Genomic DNA, 23,865 nt, shown 5'->3' on the forward strand with positions numbered 1-23,865 from the left:
TCGTGTCAGCTGACGGGGCGCCTCTGAGGAAGGAAGGAGAGTCGGACATCTTGGAAAGGAGACGGGAGAGAGCGCGGAGGAGGGTCCGTGCTGAGTACACCGCACACAGGGAGAAAAGGGGTCGATGAAAACACCCTGACGCGGGGGACAGAGAGAGAGACAGACTGGTGAGCGGGGAAACCGGGGAATAACACAGCCACGGCTCCGGAGGAGGGGGTGTATCACCCGCGTTTTTGATTTTCGTGTTTGTTTTGATCTTAAATAACATTGGGCTTGTTCTAAATGGGAATTGTACACGGCTCTAACTGAAAACATGGGAGTTATATTTGAGGGGAGCGGCTGGGGTAGACATCTTGCCTCCTACCCTCCCATGGGTAGAGATAACTGCTGAATAAAGCCTTCCCTGTTATTATTGGGACGCAATTCAAACCGGCACGCTGTTTCCTGGTTTATTGACAGTTATGAGTCGCTTCGGCTGTAAATAAATAAGTGATCTGGTGACCGAGACGCAGGCAGACATTTTGGAAACGGATCGATATCTCATTCATTCGTCTGTTTGGCGGGTATGTCGTTAGGCTGTTTTGCGTATTATTGTATACTCGGCTAGTCATTGCCTGCCTGCTGGAGATGGCAACATTTCTAGTCAGGCGCATTTTTTTTTTCTTTCAAGCGCTAGTACAGCCCACACCCTTAAATGTAATTCTGCATCCGATGGACTAGCATAGCAATAAAAAACGGGACCTTTGCGTCTTTCACTGTGCATTGGTTTGGGAAGTGTGTGTTTTAATATCGTTTCATCGATGTGTCTCGGCGGGCGGTTTAGTGGTAGTGGTGAAAATGGATACACAGCGCAATGTAGAGACTGTATTGCTAAAGCAAGGCGACATCTTGAATTCCATTTTTATTCTGTTGGCGTATTTCTGTCCTTGCTTGGGCGGGAGGTAGGGTTATTGCATGGTTGCAGTACGGTAGCGGTGCTGTGTGTGTGTATATATATAATAGTTGTAGTCAAAAGTTTACATACCCAATGGAAATTTATAATTTCTAGAAAGGTGTCGAAAACAAATAATTTTTGCTTTTGTAGATGAGGAAAAAGTTACAAGAAATACATCCAATTTATTAATTTCAGTAATTTTCTTGCAACATTCCAAAAATGCTCATTCAAAAGTATTCATACCCCTTGATGCTGTGATAGGTGCTAGAAATTTCAGTGTGATAATGCAGAACCTAATTCTAGAAAAGTCTAGAAAACGCTGGATTGTAGGTGAACATTCTTAGAGAGTATAAAAGGGTTAGGCACAGGATGATTGCTGTCATTACCAATAAGTCAATATGGGAAAGTAAAGAGCTCTCTGAAGACCTTAGGCAGAAAATCATTTATTGTCATAAAGCTGGAGAAGGATACAAGAAGATTTCCAAGCATTTGAGTATCCCAATTTCAAACTATTGTTTCTATTATCAAGAAGTACAAGACTCCCGGTACTGTCACAACGCTCCCTCGGTCTGGAAGAAAGAAGGTTCTTTCACCAAGAACAAGTAGAAGAATTGTGAGGCAGGTTACTAACGATCCTGTGTAAAGACCCTGAGTGGCTAGCACAGGTGCTATCAAATGTTTCAGATTTCTGAAGATGCAAATAGGGTTACCTGTATATTGCATCCATTCAAAATAAGGACATGCAGGATTTAATGAGCCTTGCAAAACAGAACAGTGGTGCCTGCCAGCGTGGGTCCCTTTGTGTTTATAGAAGCATCATTTTAAATAATGGAAGTGCAGGGCAGTGCATTGTAGTGTGTGTTCAAAGTGGACAGGCCTGATGTGCTCCCTCTTGCACTGCAGTCCAGTGCTCTTGCCTTCATACTATACACCAGCACCTCTGCAGTGGGGAGCCCTGATTCCCACAGCTGAGGTCTCACAAGGTCTTTGAAAGCAGAGCTTGCTGGCACTGCACTGGGCCATCTGGAGGCCAGTCCTGGCTCCTGTGTACAGCTACTCTGTGTTTGTTAAATGTACTGCAGAGAGTGGACTGGGGACCTGCCTTCAGCAACACAGTAGGATCAATAGGTGCTTGGTAATCTGAGTCAGACCTTGCTTTTTCAGGGTTGTCATTTTCCCTAGGAAGCTGTTGCTTCTTTTTTTTTCCCAATCCAGACCCTACAGTGCCTGCAGGAGCTGGTTTTGTAGATCATTAGGTTCCTTATAGATTAGTATCCTGTCTGTGATACCACTAACTCTGAGCACCCATACCCTCTCACCACAATAGCAGTCCTGTTCATCACTACAGGATGAAATCACAGGAGACGGGCGCTGCTGCATGTTCTGTGAGTCTAGGACAGGATAGAGCTCAGATAGACAGAGGCTTGGATTGCCTGTGTGAGCCTGTCTGTGCTCAGAGAGGGAGAGTGATGCCCCAGGATATGCACAAAGTGAAATTACTCTGGAATTTGTAGTAGCACTTGATTTCCTTACAGATGCTATGTTAAGTTACATCCAGTCGCCTGGTTTTCAATGTTTCACGTATGGAGGGCAGTCTGCACCACTTGCTGAACCATACACTGCGTGCTGAAGTAGGTGTGTGTTGCAGTATGCACTGCCATTCCAGGAGGAGGTTTGCGGCTCTTGTTTTAGGTTTTCAGGACTTCTCTGTCACAGCGAGGTACTGATTAGTGCAGCCTCACTGTGATCAGGACCTATCACTGCAGAGGCCAGCCTGCAGCTTTTGCTTGCTACTCCAGGAAGGGTTGTATTCAGTCACAAAGGTACCTCAAAAGAACAGATTTTAAACACAGTGTGTAATGCTTCCATTATCATTTATCTATAGCAGTGGGAACTATAAACCTGAAGTCCAAACTGTGACGCATGTTATTATGTAACAGAGTTGAAAGGTTTTTATTTGGCTCTGTTAATCTCAGCCATAAACGGGAGTGTGAGGTGTTCAGCTGCCAGTGTAAAGGCTCTTCATGGCTTGATGGAGCCCAAGACTTTGATCCCTCTGCTCCTGTGGCGCTGTCTGCTTCATTCCACTCAAACCTGCCAACGAAACGAGAAAGCTCATCACGCAGGAGTCTGGGGGACGGGCAGGGGGAGCGGGAGGTGAATCTTGTGTGGAAAGCAGCAAGTCCAGGTACTCTGTCAGTAACCTACATCCTGCATCTGGGTATCTTGCATCCCTGTTTTCAGAATGAGAATTTGTGTCGCTACGTAACCAGAGACCTGACACGTTTCCCCCGCGCAGGCTGGGAACGTTGGCTCGACGGTGTCAGTTCAGTCCCAGTGCTGCTGAAACTGACTGGTGTTGCTCACAGATCTTCTTTTGAAGATGCGTGTGAGAGGTGGCTTTTCTCAGTCGTTCCCCCACTGGCACACAGCAGAAGACATCGACTGGATTAAATATACGAGTGCAGTATTGTACGTTCAGTTCAGCCTTTTAGCATTGTGTTTAGAGTAGTGCGCTGCTTGCAGCTTTCTCGATAAATCAGGTCAGCTCTTCTAGAGAATGAATTACTCTTCTACCCCGACTCAGCATAGACTTCATTGTGTGTGTGTGCGCAATGAAGCTGCCACTGCTCACTGTGCATACACAGGGTCTCCCTCAGCAATGCCATCACCCCTTCGTGACTTCCTAGAGCTTGTGTAATCGTATGGAGGTGGAGTCTATTCATAGCTCCTTGCCCTTCTGTGTTTCAGACTCTTTAGAGGAGGATTAGGAGTTAAGATGGAGGGTTCATCGGTTAGACATCTGGAATAGGAAAGCGGCAAGCCCTTCGATTTACACAGTTTCTGCACGTCATGTTTAAGGCTTGTTGGAAGTCTTGGAAACCGGCCCATTCTTTTGGTTTGTGTAGATGCTCAGCTGCAGGTGTCCAGTCTTGTTCAGGATGATGTAACAGTCTCATCGTGCCTCAGCATGGTGTTCAATACGATGCATGCGTTCCTTGCTCTATTATATTCATTATTCATCCAAAAATAGTTGTATTGCTTGTAGGTCCCTGTAGGAGCAGAACAAAATGCCAGTTGATCTATTGCAAAGCTTGCAGTGACAGATGAGCTTAGGGGAGCTAAACTGGTGCATTGCAGAAAGTCAGGAGTCTTGTGTGTGTGTGTGTGTGTGTGTGTGTGTGTGTGTGTGGGTGGGTGGGTTTTTTTCTTTATTTTTTTCTTTGTGCTGTTAATTTAGGCCCACCCAGATTGTACAATCAGCAGAAAAAAAAAATCCCACATTTACCAGAGATGTGTAGATCTCTCTCACTCACTCACTCACTCACTCTCTCTCTGCTGAACAGTCTGGGTGGATACACTGCCTTGCAGGAAACCAGACAGGCTGTAATTCTCATGTCTCTGTGAAACCACTGCTGAGTTAGTGTGTGGGAAGGAGGTCAAACAAAATGCTTTAGAGTGAAACACAGCAAGGTCATTCACAGTCAATCTCATTGCTTACTGCAGCGATGGAAAAGCTCTTCATGACGGAATTTCTTTTCCAGAGGGACAGCCTGGAAGGTCAGGAGGTGAAGCCGTGTTAGTCAGGGGTGTGCAAGGGCTTTGCCTGGCCTGTGTCGGCTCACATCGGGGACAGTTAGAGGTGTGCTTGAATCTCCTAGCGCTGCCCTGTTGTCGGGTTCTCTACTCTGTAGCTGGAACAAGCTTGCATTCCACATCGCGTCACAGGGAGTTCTTGCCAGGACTCTCGGCTTGATGGCTTAATCTGTGTAAGAGGGAGGCAGATTAGCTGTTGGGTAGGATAGCCTTGAAGAAAGAAATAACTGCTTTCCATCTTTCTCTGCAACACAAAGTGGAAGGGTGAGAAATGTTTGGGAATGCAATATTCAGCATTTCATTAATAGCCAGCATTAATAACCAAACCAATGTGAACATGGTAGCCTTATAGGGTTGGGGTCCCAGCTTGGCTTTACAGCACAAGGTTTACTTGGGTAGAGGTGTTTCTCTTTGCACGTGGTCGCTGTGTTGAACATTGCCAGCCTTCACGGTTCTAAGTCATGGTGTCTAATGTATTTCTCCCTCCTCCCCATCCTTGCGTTTCAGGGCTGGTTTGATCGCCATGGGAAGGGACGACTGAAGCAGACTTCACCATGATTGGAGGACTGTTCATCTACAACCACAAGGGGGAGGTACTGATCTCCCGAGTCTACAGAGATGACATCGGGTGAGTGGCTGGCTGGCGGGTCGAGCCACGCAAACACACAGCTCGCTGGGGGGGTGGGTGGGGGGGTACGGGGGGGGGTCTTTGTAGGAACATGCAAACCACTCCAGCCTGGGTTCATATTCCAACCAGGCATTTAGTGACCAGGAGTATTGATACGGGACCTCCTTTTAGTCGTATAGCCACCAGTCTATTTGTTTAGTGAAACATAACGCTAGGGGTGGTAGTGTTATATTAGGAACCATGCTGTCCTAGGGGGAAAGCCAGACATGGTTTGTATTGTGATTTTATTCTATTTTGAAAGCATGACGCGCATGTGTTTTCAGGGGTTCGAGATGTGCAGTGATGGCATTTCCATTAATACTGTGATTGGAATAAAGCCCTGGAGTGTGACTAATGTAACCTCTCTGCTGGCTTTTCCTTATCCTTGCAGGGTGAAAAAAATAGTTAAATAGAAAAAAAAAAAGAGTACATTACCATGCATGTCTGCGCACAAGTGAGGACCGATGCTGTGTGTGAAACTGACTCAAGTAATACATACCTGTCCTGGCCGGGAAGGGGACAGAAAATCCAAGGTTCCAAATAATGAAGACTATCAGTGTTCTCTTCAGTTGTTTTCACTGCAATATGATCTCATTGAAGTAATTGGCTATGCTGTCAGACTCACTCACATTTGTTTGCCATGTGGACCTGACTTTAATTAAAATCTTAACCTGAGGCATTGTTAAACCCCTCAAAATACTGCCTGTAGTTGCTAAAGAAAATGCACTTGATTATTTTCCCCGCCGTGGCGTGTGATGCATGTGGGTTTTCCCTGGCTCCGGCGAGCCCCGTTTTATTTAAGACTTGCTCCAGAACAGTAAGGACGTGGTGCGATCTCCCCTCTCTTCTGAATGCATCCTACACTCCCCCCTGGAGGAAGGCATGTGTCTGCACTCCTGCTGTGTCTTTCCCCTTAGCATCTCGTCAATGAGTCCTTTTGACCCGACCCGGCTCGGTTGGGATACCTTCACTAACACTAAGGGACATTACATTGTGTTGAAATGTGTGGTGCTCCGGTGGGAACCTGAAAGAACCTGGGAAGCCAGAGCGTGACAGCAGTGGCTTAAGAAATAATTTCAGGGGTGTTTGTCTCCACTTGTTGCGTACAGAATCCACAGCATGCAAACCTTTGCGGACATTTGCTTTTTTGTGTGTGTGTGTCTGCTGCTAGCCATTTGCATCTTTGCCTTGTAAAACGGTATTGTGGAATGCAAGTTTGTTTGCAGGGCAGTGAATATTCATCGGGGGGAAGTAAAACTCCTCCAGCACAGTAATGCAAACAGAGAAAATGCATGGCAAACTGCTTCTAAGCTTCAAGCCTTCCAGGTGTATTGTCCTGTGCTTGCTGTTTGCCACCAATATGGAAAAAGTGCAACTGGGTGTTACTAGGTTAAGGCATGTCCTACTGGTGTCTAGCGCTGAAAGGGGCTTTAATTAAGCTAAGAAATCTGTGCACTGACAGGCGCTTCCTATATTGGTGTGTCATTAATCCAAAGGTTGTGGTATGTTTTAATTTTTTTACTTGTATGCAAAGTGTTTAGTTTGATTTCTTTTTTGGATTAGATTTCATTGTGCTTTACGTGTTTGTTTGTGTTTTTCTTTTCTAACCCTATCTGTCACTCCTCCTCTCCTCCCTTTCCTTCCCTTTGCTGGTGCCATTTCTCTCCATCTCATCTCCTCATTGGCTGCTCTAGGAATAGGTAAGAACCAACACCCATGGAATAATGACTTCCGTGTTCTCGACACACGCTGCTATGCAATGGCTGGCTGACCATGCTTTCAGTGCCTGTTCAATTTAACCAAGCCAAACTGGGGGAGCCCATTACGATGGGGAGGAAGTAGCCCTGTCTCCCCTTCCTTCCTTCCTTCCTTCCTTCCTTCCTTCCTTCCATTGCTTCGCTTTGGTGTGGCAAAGTAGAAACCCTCCCAGGACTGGACCGTTCCCATCCCGGTGTTTAGTAATGCACAGTGCATTTGCTTTCTCGTACATAGATTGTAAACTGCAGAAAATAAAAAAAAAATCTAGGACTTTTGTACGTGCACCGGAAAGCAATGCAGATTGGTGGCTGCTTCCAAATTATTATTATTATTTATTTCTTAGCAGACGCCCTTATCCAGGGCCAAAGCATTGGATTGTGAACAACCAGAATTCAGAAATCTCTGAAAAAACAAGTTGTAACCCAGGAACGGCATGTTGTGCTCCCAGGCTGCTGAGAGAGAACGGCAACCATGCGCTCAACACCCAGCCTGAACGCCACCTTGAGCCCCAGTTCTGTTTTCTCTAATCGGTCAGGCTGCTGAAGTGCCAGTCCCTCTGCAGCAGGGGAGTGCCAGTCATGGGGCTGGAATTCAGCCAAGTGAAGGCTGACCAGGGGTCATATAGGACTTTTATTAAGGGGTCTTGCTCTCTGTCGGATCATTCAATCCAAACGCTTCCCTTTACAGAAACAGCTTCAAGCCAGTGGAAACCCAGCGGTGCTGGTCTTGGAGACCCCTAGTAAATACACCAAGAGATGACATTAAACTTCACTGTTAAGTATGTGTCTGTTTAATGATAAAACCAGGATGGAAATAAGACTCCCATTGCATAGCAGTTTGATACATTTCTGGTTTTGCTATAAGTTTAATAAGACTTAGCTGAGCTTGTTAGCTGTACATGCTGTCGCTAATAAAGCTCCTAGTAAAACCTGGATGCTGTGCAAGAGAAGTCATATTTCCATCCCTAAATACAATTTAAAAAGTCAGCTATGTGTGTGGCTGATTACTTTCTTTCGCTTTCAAACATCATTATCTGCACACTGCACGGTATTCTGTGATGCAGTCCAAGCTAGGTTCCTTTTTCTAATTCTTTATTACATTTTACATCCATCAAGCTATTTATTAAGATGCAATATAAAAATACCCCCCATTGAGTTGTTGAGTGGAGAACACTGAATCTGTTAGACTGCTGGCTATAGTGTAAGCTTGCAAATGGTTAAAATGATTTGATTCCATTTAAAATCTACAGAGTTTTATAAGCTCCATTTAGATGAATGCACACATGAGTATGGGGTGGGTGGTGCCAGTTTAAGTGCAATGATCCTGCCCTTGGTAACACACCAGACCTGCTCCCTGGACCATCACTAAATGCTTGGTATTATTGGGGTGTCTGGTTGAGCACTATTGCAGTGGGGAGTGGTGTCAGCCCCCTGCCATTGACTAACCCTTGGAAGCCTGCAGCGGGGCTGGGTGACTCTGCATTTCAGAACTGTTGTGCCGTGAGTCATTGTGCAGCAGATAGAAGTCTTATCTGATTGGCTTACCCCATGCATGGTTTTTTGATTGAGTATACAGCTGGAAGCTGCTATGACTCTGCAAGTGTTTTCAGGTCTTCGGGTCAGGTCTGCAGCATACAGTACTGTTCATTCCACCCCCCTGCGCGCTTGTAATAACATTCTGATTGCTAAGGTAATCGGATGTACAGTTCAATTGTATAACTTATGAGCAACATGATTGGCTTCTTGCCCACCCCCATATGGTATATGAAATGCAGACCTCCCTCCTAGTCTGGAAACCGCTGTCCTTTTAATTGTGCAAATGTGATGCAGCCCTCTTGAGCGAGCCCTGCCCTGGGACTCTGGGACCCTGAGCAGGGCCTTGTGAAGCATTGTAAAGGCCTGCGGTTATGCAATCCCATTCTCTTGTAAGCTGTTGCTTCAGCAGGATAGTGCTGGGGATGAGGGTCTATACAATTGTATGGTCAATAAGTCAATCACATGTTTCCAAATCATGGAACAGGACAGGGCCTATTCAGATATCAAATACCGCCACCATTGGAACCCTTCACATGCAGGCAGTTTAGCATGTCTTGTCTAATAATTACACAGACAGGTAAGCACTGTTAAAGATCCTTCTTTTATTAACCCTAGTAAATCGATGGCTTGTTTTTTAAAATGGACCTTGGCAGCGTTATTAAGATTTTTTTCTTGGGTGTGTGGGTGGGTGTGTGTCATATTTTCTGACACACACACACCTTTGGAAAGGGGTCTCCATTCTGAATCTTGCTTTGTGTGCTGGGGTGACACTGGAGTGTATTCTGCTGACTGTCTGTCACTGTTCTGAAACGTCCGCCCTGTTCATCTATATGAGAAGCCCCTTGACGTGACATTGACCGTATCCACCCCATCGCTGCATTAACCTTCGTGGGCTTGTTTTGTGCTCAGTGGTGGTCACCATGCAGTCTACAGTTTGTATGATTTGTTCATTTGCTTGTGGAAGCCTCTCTGTTGCTGGGATATTTAGGTCAATGCCTACTATTGACTGGTCTCTAGATCTGCAGGCGTGCCTCCTTGTTTGTAAATATGTTGCATTTCATTCGTTCATCTTGCACGACAGCACAGCCGTTGAGCCATGGGGAAGGGTGTCTGTTAAACAAGTCTTGCTCTTCTCAACACAGCTGTCATTTTGAGACTGACCATATTACCAGCTTTTACAAATGTCTTTATATGAAAGACGGATGACGGCAATCCTATTTAACTGCAAGTTCTGAGTGACGAGGATAAACATTCAAACTTCTTCCTAAATCCATAAAAAGTACTTGTGTGTTTTCTTCCTCATGAAAAGGAAGCCTTTTAAGCGTCAGCAGGATATAGTACTTTTTAAAATTGAAATCAAGGTTCCAACTTAATGCAGATTTTGACCTCTCGCATAATTATTTCTACAAAGGCGTCCAACCATTTGCAGATATTTCCTTATGTAAAAAAAAAAAACACATTAATATGGGGTGTGTCCTTTTTAAATATTGCTCTTTCTGCGCAGACTGGCTGCTTCTGCGTTTTGAGTGAGCCGTTGTTAGAGCTTTGAACACGTGTACATGCTGCAGCGTTAATGGAGTGCCCCTCTGGATTGACGCTGTCTGCCTCCCCCACTCCCCTCCCTCCTTCTCTCTGGACAGGCGGAACGCCGTGGATGCTTTCCGTGTCAACGTCATCCACGCCCGGCAGCAGGTGCGCTCCCCGGTCACCAACATCGCCCGCACCAGCTTCTTCCACGTCAAGCGCTCCAACATCTGGCTGGCAGCCGTCACCAAGCAGAATGTCAACGCGGCCATGGTGTTCGAGTTCCTGTACAAGATGTGCGACGTCATGACTGCCTACTTCGGCAAGATCAGCGAGGAGAACATCAAGAACAACTTCGTCCTGATCTATGAGCTGCTGGATGGTACGCCCGGGAGGGAGGGGAGGGGTACTGCACTGCCAAGAGCAGTCTTACATTACATTGTTTTTGTGACCCAGTGGGCAGACAAGAGACCGTGGGTTTTTTAGTTTTTGGGACGTCTGAAGTCTTTCTGCTTTGCTGTAGTTTTTTTAGGTTTTGATTTTTATTGAATTAATATGAGAGAATCAAAACCTAAAGAAAGTACTGCTCAGCTAGATTATTCTTCATTGAAGGACATATATTTTTTTAATTCATCGTCATTATTAAGTGCCAGTGATGGATTTGTGTGTGCGTGAGTGGTGACTGTCTTTCTATTCCCTTACCCCCCTCTTGTGGATTTTGTGCTGTGCTTCATTGTGTTGGCCTGAGAGACCGCCCTTCTACTGAACTAGTGCATGAAGTGCTGGCGATGCACAGTTCAAACTGGGATCCATTTCCATATGTCACCATTGTATCATTTCCTAAAAGTTACAGCATTAATGAACTTCTGTCAAGGCCTTTCTAGGAGGCATTGTATACAGGATGCATCTCTAGTAATGGTTCCAGCTATCTTGAAATGTTTCCTGAGATCAGAATAACAAACTGCATGCTGCATTTCACACACAAAAAACTAGTGAGAAACAATGCTGCCTAACTTGAGTATTATACAGATTTGAGGTGGTGCTCAGTCACCGGTGCTTCAGAAGAAAATGCTTACAGGCCCTGGTTTCCATGGGAGATGGGGAGGAGGGATTTAACTGCTCAAAACGAGCCCTGCTGTGAAGGAAAGATCCTAATCTTTTATTATTATTATTATTTATTTCTTAGCAGACGCCCTTATCCAGGGCGACTTACAATTGTTACAAGATGTCACATTATACATTATTTCACATTCTACAGATACCACATTATTTTTACATACAATTACCCATTTATACAGTTGGGTTTTTACTGGAGCAATCTAGGTAAAGTACCTTGCTCAAGGGTACAACAGCAGTGTCCCCCACTGGGGATTGAACCCACAACTCTCCAGTCACGAGTCCAGAGCCCTAACCACTACTCCACACTCTTGAAGTGTAAATACACAGTTTGTGCTATTCCAGGCACAGACACAGTTTACCAGCTGAACTGCTCAAGCAGCAGCATGACCTTGTTCTCCCACCACATCTTAATGCTGATTTCTCTCTTTAGAAATCCTGGACTTCGGCTACCCCCAGAATTCCGAGACGGGAGCCCTGAAAACGTTCATCACCCAGCAAGGAATCAAGAGCCAGGTAAAGACTGCCGCGAGGGCGTGCCCGCTGTCTGCATGCTGTACTCTGTGTTAGACTCGAGAGACGGACCGCGCCGCTGTCCGGCGTCTCAGTGTGATGTACGGTAGGGGTGGTGTGTTTACTGGGGATTGCAAAGTGAAGATCACTTCTACAGAACCTCGACATGTGGATATCCACCACAACCCTTTCCGATCTCCCTGTCTTGAGTCTAGGTAGGATGTTGTGCCTGTAGCTTCACTCTTCAGTTCCTGTGTGTTTCCTATTCCCATGCTTTGCACTGGCCAGCTGCAAAGAAAAGCTAACAGTCAGTCAGACCAGCCCTGGGTGTTTCGCAATGTGCTGAACCATGGACTCCTTGCCCCAGTTCCCCAAGTATGTTTCTGAACAACAGATAATCAGTGAGTGCAGCCTGATGGCACTAGAAGATAGCAGTTTCTTTTCTTTTGTTGCTGAACCACCACCTCCTCCTCCCCCCCACCCCGCACGCCTGCTTCCCAGATGTGAGGCCTGTTAAAACAGTCAGTTCCTGTTAGTGCTGATAAAACATGTGCGCCCCCCCCTCCAATCCCTCACCCGGGAGGGGCTGCAACCCAATCTGTTGTTGCAGTGCCCTTTCTGCCTAACTCAGCAGCACACTTCTTGGAAAAGGCAGTTTTTTACCCTGATTTCCCACTGTGTTGAGACTTGTGTTACCTGCTTGTTCCAAGCAGGCTGTTTCTAGAACCGTTGTTGAAGTGCTTTTGTTTTTAAACTGATGTGCAATGGCCCCCAGGCTGGATTGCAGGCTCTCAAGTTCTATGATGGAGGAAATGGTGTCAAACCGTTGTGATCGGCACCATGCAACTGTACTGGTATTGTTGACTGTAAATGGGGGGGGCAGTTTGATACTGCAGTGAGGTGATCATGTAGCTTTACAACCCAATTTCACAGTGCAGCTGAAATCCTAGTATCATTTACAAGCCAGGGTTGCAACCTAGTTCCAGAGTATATCGGATCTAATTGTTTCAATGTTTTTTTTTTGTTTTTTTTTTTTTTTTTTAATTATTGATATAATTTTACTTTGCAATTTAAATGCCATCTTGGTGAGTTTTTACCATTACTTTGTCAGCTGTGTAAATCACTTGCAAGGCAAGTTGACTTTCTTGCACACAAGTAAAACGAACTGATAATCTGTTTAACCATGTCACCTGCTAACGTGCTGTGTTTTATTGTCCTAAAAAAAAAACAGAATAAAAAAAAACAACTTTATTTTAGCTAGTGCACAATTCTAGATCTAGGTGCTATCCTGTAGAAAAATGATTACTGTTGTGCCTAACCACCTCTCTGTCTGTGTGTCTGTGTGTCTCTCTCTCTCTCGCTCCGGCACCCCCACCCTCCTGTGCGCTTGTGTGTTTAACTCTGCGTTTGCTGGCTGTGGTTTGTGCTTCTTCCTTATTCTCTCTGCGCTTGGTTGTGGACCCTCCTCTAGCACCAGGTAGGAACGCCACCCATTCAAACCAGTTTATCCACAGCTCGGGGTTTGGTCATTCACGCTGTACCTTAAACGATCTGCAAGTGACTGGTTTTTACTAAATAGCAAAACCAGCTGCTGATGTGTTTTTATCTTGCTAGTGGCCCACTCCACGTTCCATGTGTTACAGCAACATTAAGCACTGGAAATTGCTCCTTGTGGGTTTTCAAAATGAATCAGCCTTTGGCTGTCGAACTTTACAAATGTGTTAAAACAAGTTTTCAACCTACATTACAATGTGGAGGGTGTGTGTGCTCCACACTAACACACGGAATGTGGAATGGTACTAATGCAGTTGCTTGGAATACACATGCAAACCGCTGCCCTGATAACGAAGTTGAATTCTATTTTTTTGAGAAGTTGTGAGGTCCAGTTAAATGTCGCAGTGTTTTAAGTGCTTCGCTCTCCGAGTTGTACACTTACAGCCTGTACACTGTGTGCCCCCCCCCTCTATAGACCAAGGAGGAGCAGTCTCAGATCACCAGCCAGGTGACGGGGCAGATCGGCTGGAGACGAGAGGGGATCAAGTACCGGCGCAACGAGCTCTTCCTGGATGTCCTGGAGAGCGTCAACCTGCTCATGTCTCCACAAGGTAGTGAAGCCCGACCGAACGAGTCAACTGTGTGGAGGATACGTCGAGGCATCTTGCCGTTCAGATTGTATTAAACCTGTAATTGAAGTGGGGGATGTGAAGGATGATGATGATTGGAGGGACCCTATGAAAGTTACAGAACATGTTTCTAATGGGAGTGCAGTACAAACTGTCACATCATCTGTAGCTGGAATAGGCAAGGCCACAAACAGGTTCCTGGTCAAACCTGGTCCTGCTTTCAAATAGATGTTTCCCTGATACACTTGGGCACTTGGTGCCATCTGCTGTTCAATTGTAGTATGCCAGCTCGAAAAAGGGGCTGCTCTGTTTCCATCTAGCTGTGGTTTCTCTCTCTCTCTCTCTCTGTGTTACTCTCTCCTCACTGTCTCTGTCTCGCTCTCAGGCCAGGTGCTGAGTGCCCACGTGTCGGGCAGGGTGGTGATGAAGAGCTACCTGAGTGGGATGCCCGAGTGTAAGTTTGGGATGAACGACAAGATCGTCATCGACAAGCAGGGGAAGGGCACCGCGGACGAGACCAGCAAGAGGTGAGAGATAAGAGAAGGGTTAACTGGGCCTTCAGCTGCGTAACCTTCCTGTGGCGTCAGTACTGCTTCCTTTATTCCAGGTCACATTGTGTGTTGCTTTTATCTTGGCAAAGGGAATTGAGGTATAAACAGTTGGCCAAGTAGAAAATTGAGCAGGATACCACAGGAGGGTTAAAGCATCCTTTGTCTGTGTAAAAAAAAAAAAAATAGTGTTTATTTTATAGCACCTAAAATTAAATCTGGTATAAATAGGGTACATTTGTGTGTCCATTTAAAAACTGGTCTGAGCATTTATAGTTTTTTAATGTTCTTTTTTAAAGCACAGTAGACCTTTCCTTGGATGTGTTCTTGTTTGAGGCATGTATAGGCTTTGTTAAGGTTGTGTTCTGTTCAGTGAAATGCTCCTGGGTTCTGATTTTCTTTTTCTTTCCTTGGTTTGTTGCGGCGCGCAGTGACTTGGGGGGCAGGTAGTAGACACAATGAAACTGCTGAGTTTTTGGTTGTAGCTTTTGCTCCGTCACTGTGTGATGTCTGTGTTTGTGCACGTGTGTTCCTCCTCCTCTCTGTGCCTGTGGGGGTTTAAGCCTTGTGTCCGCTGCCTGTCTGAGCTATAGCTGCACATGAGTGGAAACACCCTCCAGCTACACCTCACCCAGACCATCCAGCTCAGCTATATCTCGGGAGAGGCAGTGGAAACCAGGCATAATTAACAAACAATGAAGTGTGGAACAGGTCAATGGTTTCACTTTTATTTGTGCCCTCGTCGTTGATGTCTGTGCATTATTGGATTTTAACGAGCTCCTTCATCACCCGCTCCAATGAACCCGGAGGACAGAGTTGTGTGGAAACTGTTTGTTTTGAAATAGCATGGTCTGTCCCACAAACAGATTCAATAGCATAGCTACAATAAGACCCTTTTAGAAATGCCAAACTAAAAACTTTCAAGGACAAACATTTAGATAAGAAGTCTTTTCTCAGTGTCTTCAAGATCAGACCAACACAATGCAAATTTGCAATCAAAAAAGAAATGCCATTTTAGATTTAAGGTGGAATTGTCTTCTGCTGTGGAATACAGATGGGGCAGTGTGGGGTTCTGACCCAAAGCTGTGGAAATAGCCACTGCCTGCCAGCCCTTTGCACCTTCGGATTCATGTAAAACCTTCCTACAGTGTCGCTAGTATCTCTCGATTCCCTGCATGGCTGGTTATTTCCGGATAGAGCTCTGTGAAAGATTGCTCATATATTTCTATACCGAGCTAAGCATTAAAAAATAAATAGCTATTCTACAGTATAAACTAAAATGTGACTGGCTGTCAGAGCTCCAGGGCTATATACAGCTGTGGTTAAGTTTTGCATCATCTAGAATTTTAGGATTTAGCATTTAAAATAAAAAAAACTAAACCATAATCGATCTTTTATTTAACATTATCTAATCAAGGAAACTACAACATGAGATTGCAAGTGTCTACCGGAAGCCATGATATTAGTATAGTATTTCATGCAAGTCGAATAGTATTTCATCCTAGTCGTATAGTATTTCATGCTTGTTTTTGAAATGTCACATTTTTCAATTTGTCAGTTTTTCGTTAAGTATGTGGGGAAAACTACAAAGCGGTGTGTAATTCAATATGTTGACGTAACATTATTTAGCAGGTTTCATTCGACTTTATGAAGCAAAAGGGTGATGCAAAACTTTTGTGCAGAGCTGTACTGTACAGGAGTGGATTTTAGACTCCCGTTGCATAGCAGTTTGAGCAGCTCCAGGTTTTGCTATGAGCTCAACCTGTAGCTCAGCGGCAAGTTTGGCTCGGGAGTCTCGTGTCCATCCATGATTTACCGCGGCAGGCCTTGTGCTGTTGATCTTGACTCGCTACCCTCCAGCAAGCTCTTCACAAACTAGCTAAGACTATCATCCCTAAAAGTAACACTACCTCCAGTTTGATCGGCCGCCCCCCTCCTGGTTATTGTGTCTCACTTGGATTTGTGTAACCTCTATCCCAGCAGCGGCAAGCAGTCCATCGCCATCGACGACTGCACCTTCCACCAGTGCGTGCGACTCAGCAAGTTCGACTCGGAGAGGAGCATCAGCTTCATCCCGCCAGACGGAGAGTATGAGCTCATGAGGTCTGTACTGCATTCAGTCAGCAATGCTCTTTTAAAGCAGTGCTTTTCAGCCTGTGTACGCGTACCAGTACTGGTGCCCCACAGGCTTGCAACTGGTACACACCGCTCCGGCTGATTCCTCGTCCACAGTGCTCCCTCAATCGCACTACTGTAATGTATTGATCTGTGTACCACTCAATCTAGAGATGAAAAGGATGAAAACCACTGTTTTAAAGTATTGAAAAACATTTAAAATTATTTTTTCTTGTATTGTAATATAACTTGTAAACATGCTTGTCTGTTAATAACTTTTAAATTTGAAAATCATTTGTTTATTTTGGTCATCACCAATGGTTTTTACCCTGATTTTCTCTGCAATTTGGAATGCCCAGTTTATTACTTTTTATCCCGGTTCACCGGCGACTCAGGAAACGGAGGCTAAAACATGTGTTCTCCGAAACGTGTTCTTGCCAATCCGTCATTTTTCGCACTGTTGATCCACAGCGAAGCCATCAGACTTATAGTGCTGGAGGACAACACAGATCTGATGGCTCCAATGCAGACCCGCAGGCACCCTATCAGCCACAGGGGTCGCTGGTGCGCGGTGAACCGTGGATTGCCCTGCTGACCTAAGCCCTCCCTACCTGGGTGGCGCTCGGCCAATTGTGCGCCGCCCCCTGGGAATCCCCGGTCACGGTCAGCAATGACATAGCCTGGATTCGAACCTGCAATCTCCAGGCTATAGGGCGCATCCTGCAACCCACCCGGAGTGCCTTTACTGGATGCGCCACTCAGGAGCCTGAAAAATCATTCTTTGAAAAAGGATGCAGGTGCTGCTGGAAACTGAGTCGGGTCGCCACAAGCATTCTATTAAAATAACTATCGATTTCCCTGTTGACATATTTGATCCAGTTCTGGTGTTCGGGCATCTCAGAGGGCTAAAGGGCTTCTTTGTTTTATTGAAGGTATCGCACCACTAAGGATATTATCCTGCCATTCCGAGTGATTCCTTTGGTCCGAGAGGTCGGCCGTACTAAACTGGAAGTCAAGGTGGTCATCAAATCCAACTTCAAGCCTTCCCTGCTGGCCCAGAAAATAGAGGTGAGGGTTTGCTAAGGGCAAGTAGACACTCGCACACTGCAGGAGTCAAAATAACATCCACAGGTTAAAAATGCCTATCCTGGGACACTGCAGGCTCCCCGGAGTGCTGACAGACCGCACAGTGTGTGTCGGGGACGCTGCAGGCTCATCGGAGTGCTGACAGACCACAGTGTGTGTCGGGGACACTGCAGGCTCATCGGAGTGCTGACGGACCGCACAGTGTGTGTCGGGGACACTGCAGGCTCATCGGAGTGCTGACGGACCGCACAGTGTGTGTCGGGGACGCTGCAGGCTCCCCGGAGTGCTGAGCTGGCCCAATATGCTTTCCATCAGGACAATGCTGATCTTTGGAACAGACCCCGGTCCCTCCCTTTTCAGAAACGAAACCCCAAAGAGATGAGTATACTTTAACATTTAATGTGACATGTGATCCTCTTGTTCCCAGGTGCGCATCCCAACCCCGCTCAACACCAGCGGAGTCCAGGTCATTTGCATGAAAGGGAAAGCCAAGTACAAGGCCAGCGAGAACGCCATCGTCTGGAAGTAAGTCCACAATTAGTACAGCAGTAAAGGCTTTGAAGAAGACTAGAATATTTGTATTGGAGCTATGACGAGTGGTTACTATAAGACTGAAACATTGAAAGGTTTGCCTGTCACGATCGATCAACCTATAACTTAACAGAACCGCTTTCAAATATTGTAGGTGCACTGGAAAGCAAAGGAGAGGTGAAATTACTTTGTGTGGCTGACAATGGAGACTAATATACAACAATGGGGTCTTTATTCCAATACCAGTGCTTTCTCAACACAAATAACGTGCTTTGCTTTTATTCGTACCTTCCTTTCCTTAATCAACGTAACAAACTTTTGTTAATTTACAGGAAAATGGTTAATTAGTGCACTACAAAACAAAGCGTCCCTCCTGATGCTTGCGCTGGATGGCCAGCGAGTTTAAGTGTGCCTGTTCATCAATTCTCTCTCTCTGCTCTGTCAGGATTAAGAGAATGGCTGGGATGAAGGAGTCTCAGATCAGTGCTGAGATCGAGCTTCTACCCACCAACGACAAGAAGAAATGGGCCCGCCCGCCCATCTCCATGAACTTCGAGGTACACTTGGGGTTTTTATTGTTTGTGTTGCTTGTTTGCTGCACAGACAAGCTCAGAGCTTTACAGCATCATATTTGGCGCTTCCTATAATCCTCCAATATACTTTTTTAAAGGTAGGAAAGCACAGAGTTGAAAGAAAGCTAGAGTAGTAAGGTGTTTCGTTAAACTAAACGGCTCCTAAATTGAGACCATGAGGTCTCTTCAATTTTACATAAAAGTAGGCGATTTTACAAATACCTCCTTCCTTTTACAGATGCTTTTTTCCTATTCTTGGTTCTCCAAAACTGTTGGTGTTTTTTTTTGTTTGATTTTTTTTTAGATCAATTGAACAGATCCGCACCCACCTTACTCCCTGCCAATGTGTTTACTAAGCATTGCTGTGGAAGGAAGTCATGCAAACTAATTTCAGTAATGAATGCAGGGCTGGAAATAGGACTTTAAATAAGACTCCTATTGCAGAGCAGTTTCGCCCATCCCAGGTTTTAAAATGAGCCTGATGAGCCGCAGTGTATAGGTAACAAGCTCAGGTGTAGTAAAACCAGGAGTGGATCAAACAGCGATGCAGTGGTCTTGTGTCCACACTGCAGTGTAACGGTGGGCTGTGCTCTTGTGTCCACACTGCAGTGCAACGGTGGGCTCTGCTCTTGTGTCCACACTGCAGTGTAACGGTGGGTTGTGCTCTTGTGTCCCACGCTGCAGTGTAACGGTGGGCTCTGCTCTGCTTTGTTTCTGCAGGTCCCGTTTGCACCGTCCGGGCTCAAGGTTCGATACCTGAAGGTGTTTGAGCCCAAGCTGAACTACAGCGACCACGATGTGATTAAGTGGGTGCGCTACATCGGCCGGAGTGGCATCTACGAGACCCGGTGCTAGCCGCCCGCTGGATAGGGGGGGCTGTGTGTGTTTGTGGGGGGGCCCAGCCTGGCTGGGCATCTCTACCCTCCTACCCTCCAGCACTGGAACAACAGGCTTTAAAAACAAAGAATTCTATTCAATTAAATAATGCTCCAGCCCTATGAAAACAAATAAAATGAGATGTAACTTCGGGAATGTGTCTGTGCTGGGTAACCTGCACCTGTCATCTCTCATTTCTGACCTCGTCCATTCAGACCCCATCCTCATCTACTCAGACCCCCTCACTGGACCAGCAGAGCAGAGCTAGCGTCCAGCTGTCTCTGACCTTTTTTGTTACTTTTTTTTAAATTTGTTTTACTATTTTTTTTCTCTCCTTTCTTTCTTTCTCTCTCTCTCTCTCTCTCTCTCTCTCCTGCTTAGGTAACAGTGCCATGTTATCTTATTATTGTATATCCTCTTTCCCTCTGTGTGTCTTCACTATTCTAATGATCCTCATACACTTGGTGTCTTGTATCTCTCTGTCTCTCTCCTATGCTATCCTGAGCGCACTGTGTATACATATTGTAGTTCTAGTGTAGTCAGCAACTGGACGTATCTACATGGAGTTTTTTTTTCAGTGTGCTAGATAGGGATTAATAGATAGTGATAAATGTTATATGTGCAATCACTAGGGGAACCCTGTTTCCCCTCCACACACCCCCCCCCCTGGTCCTCACTGTTTTTTCCTCACCCTTCCTCTGTGCTGTGGGTTCTGTATCCAGTGCTGCAGTGTTTCATTCTCATGATCAAAACGGAAGCTTAAGAAGAATTTTAAAAGGTGGCAAAAACCTGTATTTGAGGAGCGAGAGAATAGATGAAATGGTTGAAGTTTGAATGATCTCTGTGTAAGTTTTTCAATTGGAGTGAAGCGGAGGCGGTAATTCCAGAGTGCTGTGCTCTGTGCAGCAGGCACACCTTCAAGACCGCTGTCAGAGTGGATAACTTGCCTTCCTCTTAGTGCTGTGTTGGGATCAGGCTGCATCCTTCTCAATGAGATTCTCCTGTGTTGGGATCAGGCTGCATCCTTCTCAATGAGATTCTCCTGTGTTGGGATCAGGCTGCATCCTCCTCTATGAGATTCTCCTGTGTTGGGATCAGGCTGCATCCTCCTCTATGAGATTCTCCTGTGTTGGGATCAGGCTGCACCCCCTCTATGAGATTCTCCTGTGTTGGGATCAGGCTGCATCCTCCTCTATGAGATTCTCCTGTGTTGGGATCAGGCTGCATCCTCTATGAGATTCTCCTGTGTTGGGATCAGGCTGCATCCTCTATGAGATTCTCCTGTGTTGGGATCAGGCTGCATCCTCTATGAGATTCTCCTGTGTTGGGATCAGGCTGCATCCTCCTCTATGAGATTCTCCTGTGTTGGGATCAGGCTGCACCTCCTCTATGAGATTCTCCTGTGTTGGGATCAGGCTGCACCTCCTCTATGAGATTCTCCTGTGTTGGGATCAGGCTGCATCCTCCTCTATGAGATTCTCCTGTGTTGGGATCAGGCTGCACCTCCTCTATGAGATTCTCCTGTGTTGGGATCAGGCTGCACCTCCTCTATGAGATTGTCCTGTGTTGGGATCAGGCTGCATCCTCCTCTATGAGATTGTCCTGGAAGTGCCACCCAAGCCCACTGCCCCTCGCTTCAGTGTGTGAGCTCCGTTTGGTAACTTTGTGATTGTCCAGTTAATCCTAATAAAACATGTTATAGAACAAACAAAGAGACTTCATTATTCTGCATTTATTGTTTGCCAACTGACTTTGTAATTGCCCTTTTTCAGGTCTGTTTGTCACACTAGATAGAATGATCTAGTGTTACTTTTGGGTTTATAGTGAACTTAGTGAATCTTTAGTTATATGTAAAGATTTTTCTTTAGGGGGAGTCAAAAATAATTTTGGAGAGCTATATAACATTGTAAAGTAATTTTGCTCTACGTTGTGAATTGCAGCTCTTGCCTGCCCAACGTTTTGGCAGTTTGCATCCTGAAACTTAGCACAGGTACTGTTCCCTGCGGGTACGATATGAACAAGGCAAAAAGTGACCCAAAGTTCAGCCAGAGTTCGAGTGTGGTACTAGAGCCCCTTCAGTTCAGCAATCGGATGGGGCTCCAAACAAAATTTTCAACTCCTGATGAAAGGAAGGAAGTCAGCAGCCTCTCCTGACCTTCAAAGAGCAAGCTCTGACAGTAACCAGCTCTGTGTGTGTGTGTGTGTGTGCGCTGTTCAGAAGCCACACTGTGTCTCGGCACTCCAGAGGAGTAGCATCTGGAAACTCTTCAGCAGCTGTACTGGGGCTCTCTTGGAGTAACTTTTAGGGAAAATTTGTTTGTGTGAAAGTTGCAAAGATCAAGGCAGGTTAAGGGCATTGTATGTCCCTTTGCTGCACTTGAAGTCATTCATACAAGACTAATGCGTTTTGTGAAGCTTGTTGCTAGTCCTGACTGATAATTTATCCAATTTAGCAAAGGTTACATTTGCAGGAATGGTACTGTTCTAAAACCTAACTATGCGTTCCTTAAACTATTCAAAGCACAAACACATTTTAACAATTGAAGCACCAATGCTTTCTAGCCTGTACTGTTCCCCCGGCGGTGGCGCGGAAGAGTTAACACACCCTGCTCGTTCATGTCACCAGCGAGAGCTCCTGGCAGCGCACACAGGGCCCTGCAATTCATCTCTGCCCTAGAAAGGACAAGCATCCGCTTGGAGGGATGAAAGGAAGCGCGCTCCACATTCCTGTGCCAAGTTTAGCAAGAGCGAGGTTCGCGTTATGCTTTAGTGCGAGAGATGCCGGGTTCCGCCTGTGTGTGGATTGCCTCGCCTTGTGTGATTACTCACACAATGTCATACAAGCAAGAAACGAGATCCAGATGTTCTCATACGTATAAGACACATAAGGTTGTTAATCTTGTCTTTTCCTGAGCATTGACTGTTGTTTGCGATTAGTATTTATATAACTTTTTTTTTTTTTTTTTATTTGGACCAGGCAGGTTGCCGAGTTCAGACAAGATAAAACGTATTATATACATATATTCTTAAATTTTTGTAGTTTTGGTTTAAAAAAAGAAAGAAAAAATCGTTTAGCTAAATATTTTTGCAGTGCTTGGAACTACAAAGTTCATAATTATTTGATTTAAATTTGAACTTGCAATAATAGGAATTATCAAGGCAAGCAGAATTTCTTTGTATTGCAAAGACTCACCTCTATACTGTCTACTTTTTTGCTGTTAATTTGTTTGAGAAGGGGAGTCTATTTCTTAATGGTTCGTATTTCGTAAGCATGTCGGTGCCGAGCGGTTCAGCGGTGACAGCTCCCCTCCAGCTGCAGAACACCACACTTTCTCAAGAAGTTAGCCCAGACTGGAGGATCCTCTTTCGGCTACGCGAGGTTTGCTGTGGTGGTCGTGCTGGTATTTCTATCGTTCGGCGGATGTGAGAGTTTCTCAGGTAACGCTCCCCAAGCTCCCCCATGCTGTCCACATTCCCTGTGCAGGAGCCCTGGGGCAGCCTCTGCTACCATTACAGAGACACGAGAGGGCACTGAGACTGGCAGAGCGTGCTTCTGGGATTCATTGAAAACTCATGTGCTGACTCCTGCTGACTGTGTGTCGTTCTTTCATGTCTTTAGATGCAGCTGATCCTTCATTTAAAAGACAATGTCTGGGATGAGGAAGGTAATTAATGAACCTGTATGCTTTACAACCACCTGCCCTGCAACCTGCATGGAGACTTGATGCTGCCCATATAACAATACTACAGAGCTGTATCCTACAGTACACTGCAGTGCAGAACACAAGCTAGAGGGCTTGGACGGCACTACAGAAAAACCTTGATTAGCCCATTAACATATACAAATCCATCTGATAGCGTAATTAAAGTACTTAATTAAAATGGCAGCGTGGGAAAACATTACCAAGGCTCAAACTGATAACACATTTGCACGAGTCTTTGAGAATTGTCTCAATATATGTAACTTTAAACGTTTAAACGTTTTTATTGGAATTATAACGGGTGGGCACATCAGCTCCCGTTCTAAGTTTCGCCTGCCAGACGTACTTTTCAGTCGTAGAAAGCTACGCCGAGTAGTCAGTGGTTGCAGCGTATCCAAAATGTTGTCTCTCTAGGAAATGTAGTCCAGGAGTGATTCACAGTAAGCGGTTTCTAAAAGCCGAGTCCAACGTTAAATACTACGAAACCCAGAATTCATAGCGTCAGGCAGTCTGTAGCCCCACCTACAGCGCAATGGTGAATGGGGCTTGTAGTCTGCAGCGGCATTGGGTTATGGACGAAATAAAAATAACGTAAGCCTATTGTAGATAAGTTAGATAAAGCGTATTTTAATACCTTAAACTAGTGTTATTGTTTTATTTATCAACGGG

At 45.5% G+C, this 23,865-nt stretch overlaps 1 protein-coding gene and 1 long non-coding RNA gene across 8 annotated transcripts; one reads left to right on the forward strand and one right to left on the reverse strand.

The window, feature by feature from the left end:
* Window positions 1–6: 6 nt before the first annotated feature.
* Window positions 7–19,647, forward strand: LOC117423333 (AP-2 complex subunit mu). 4 transcript variants are annotated; one of them, XM_034038928.3, is made up of 12 exons: window positions 7–167; window positions 5,039–5,159; window positions 10,132–10,397; window positions 11,565–11,647; window positions 13,614–13,749; window positions 14,153–14,294; window positions 14,747–14,761; window positions 16,296–16,418; window positions 17,363–17,498; window positions 17,944–18,041; window positions 18,493–18,604; window positions 19,340–19,647. In XM_034038928.3, the coding sequence occupies exons 2-12, from the start codon at window positions 5,086–5,088 to the stop codon at window positions 19,472–19,474; spliced, it is 1,320 nt and encodes a 439-aa protein (XP_033894819.1). In that variant the 5' UTR covers window positions 7–167; window positions 5,039–5,085; the 3' UTR covers window positions 19,475–19,647. The 4 variants fall into 4 exon arrangements, with proteins under 4 accessions (XP_033894819.1, XP_058846429.1, XP_058846431.1 ...); XM_058990446.1 differs by having other exon boundaries at window positions 16,299–16,418; XM_058990448.1 differs by lacking the exon at window positions 14,747–14,761 and having other exon boundaries at window positions 16,299–16,418.
* Window positions 19,648–19,829: 182 nt separating this feature from the next.
* On the reverse strand, window positions 19,830–21,201 carry LOC117974119 (uncharacterized). Of its 4 annotated transcripts, none has more exons than XR_009307600.1 (2): window positions 20,918–21,201; window positions 19,830–20,723 (listed from the first exon to the last, which is right to left on the reverse strand). It is a non-coding gene; the product is annotated as an uncharacterized LOC117974119 (long non-coding RNA). The 4 variants fall into 4 exon arrangements; XR_009307602.1 differs by having other exon boundaries at window positions 19,830–20,761; XR_009307603.1 differs by lacking the exon at window positions 19,830–20,723 and adding an exon at window positions 20,740–20,799.
* Window positions 21,202–23,865: the final 2,664 nt, after the last annotated feature.

Source organism: Acipenser ruthenus, chromosome 17 (genome assembly GCF_902713425.1).
Source record: "Acipenser ruthenus chromosome 17, fAciRut3.2 maternal haplotype, whole genome shotgun sequence".
Classification (NCBI taxonomy): Eukaryota; Metazoa; Chordata; class Actinopteri; order Acipenseriformes; family Acipenseridae; genus Acipenser; species Acipenser ruthenus.

Coding starts and splice junctions, on each gene's coding strand:
- LOC117423333 (XM_034038928.3), top strand. CDS start 5,086: ATGATTGGAGGACTGTTCATCTACAACCACAAGGGGGAGGTACTGATC. Junction 17,499..17,943: donor TGCTGGCCCAGAAAATAGAG/GTGAGGGTTTGC, acceptor TCTTGTTCCCAG/GTGCGCATCCCAACCCCGCT. Junction 18,042..18,492: donor GAGAACGCCATCGTCTGGAA/GTAAGTCCACAA, acceptor CTGCTCTGTCAG/GATTAAGAGAATGGCTGGGA.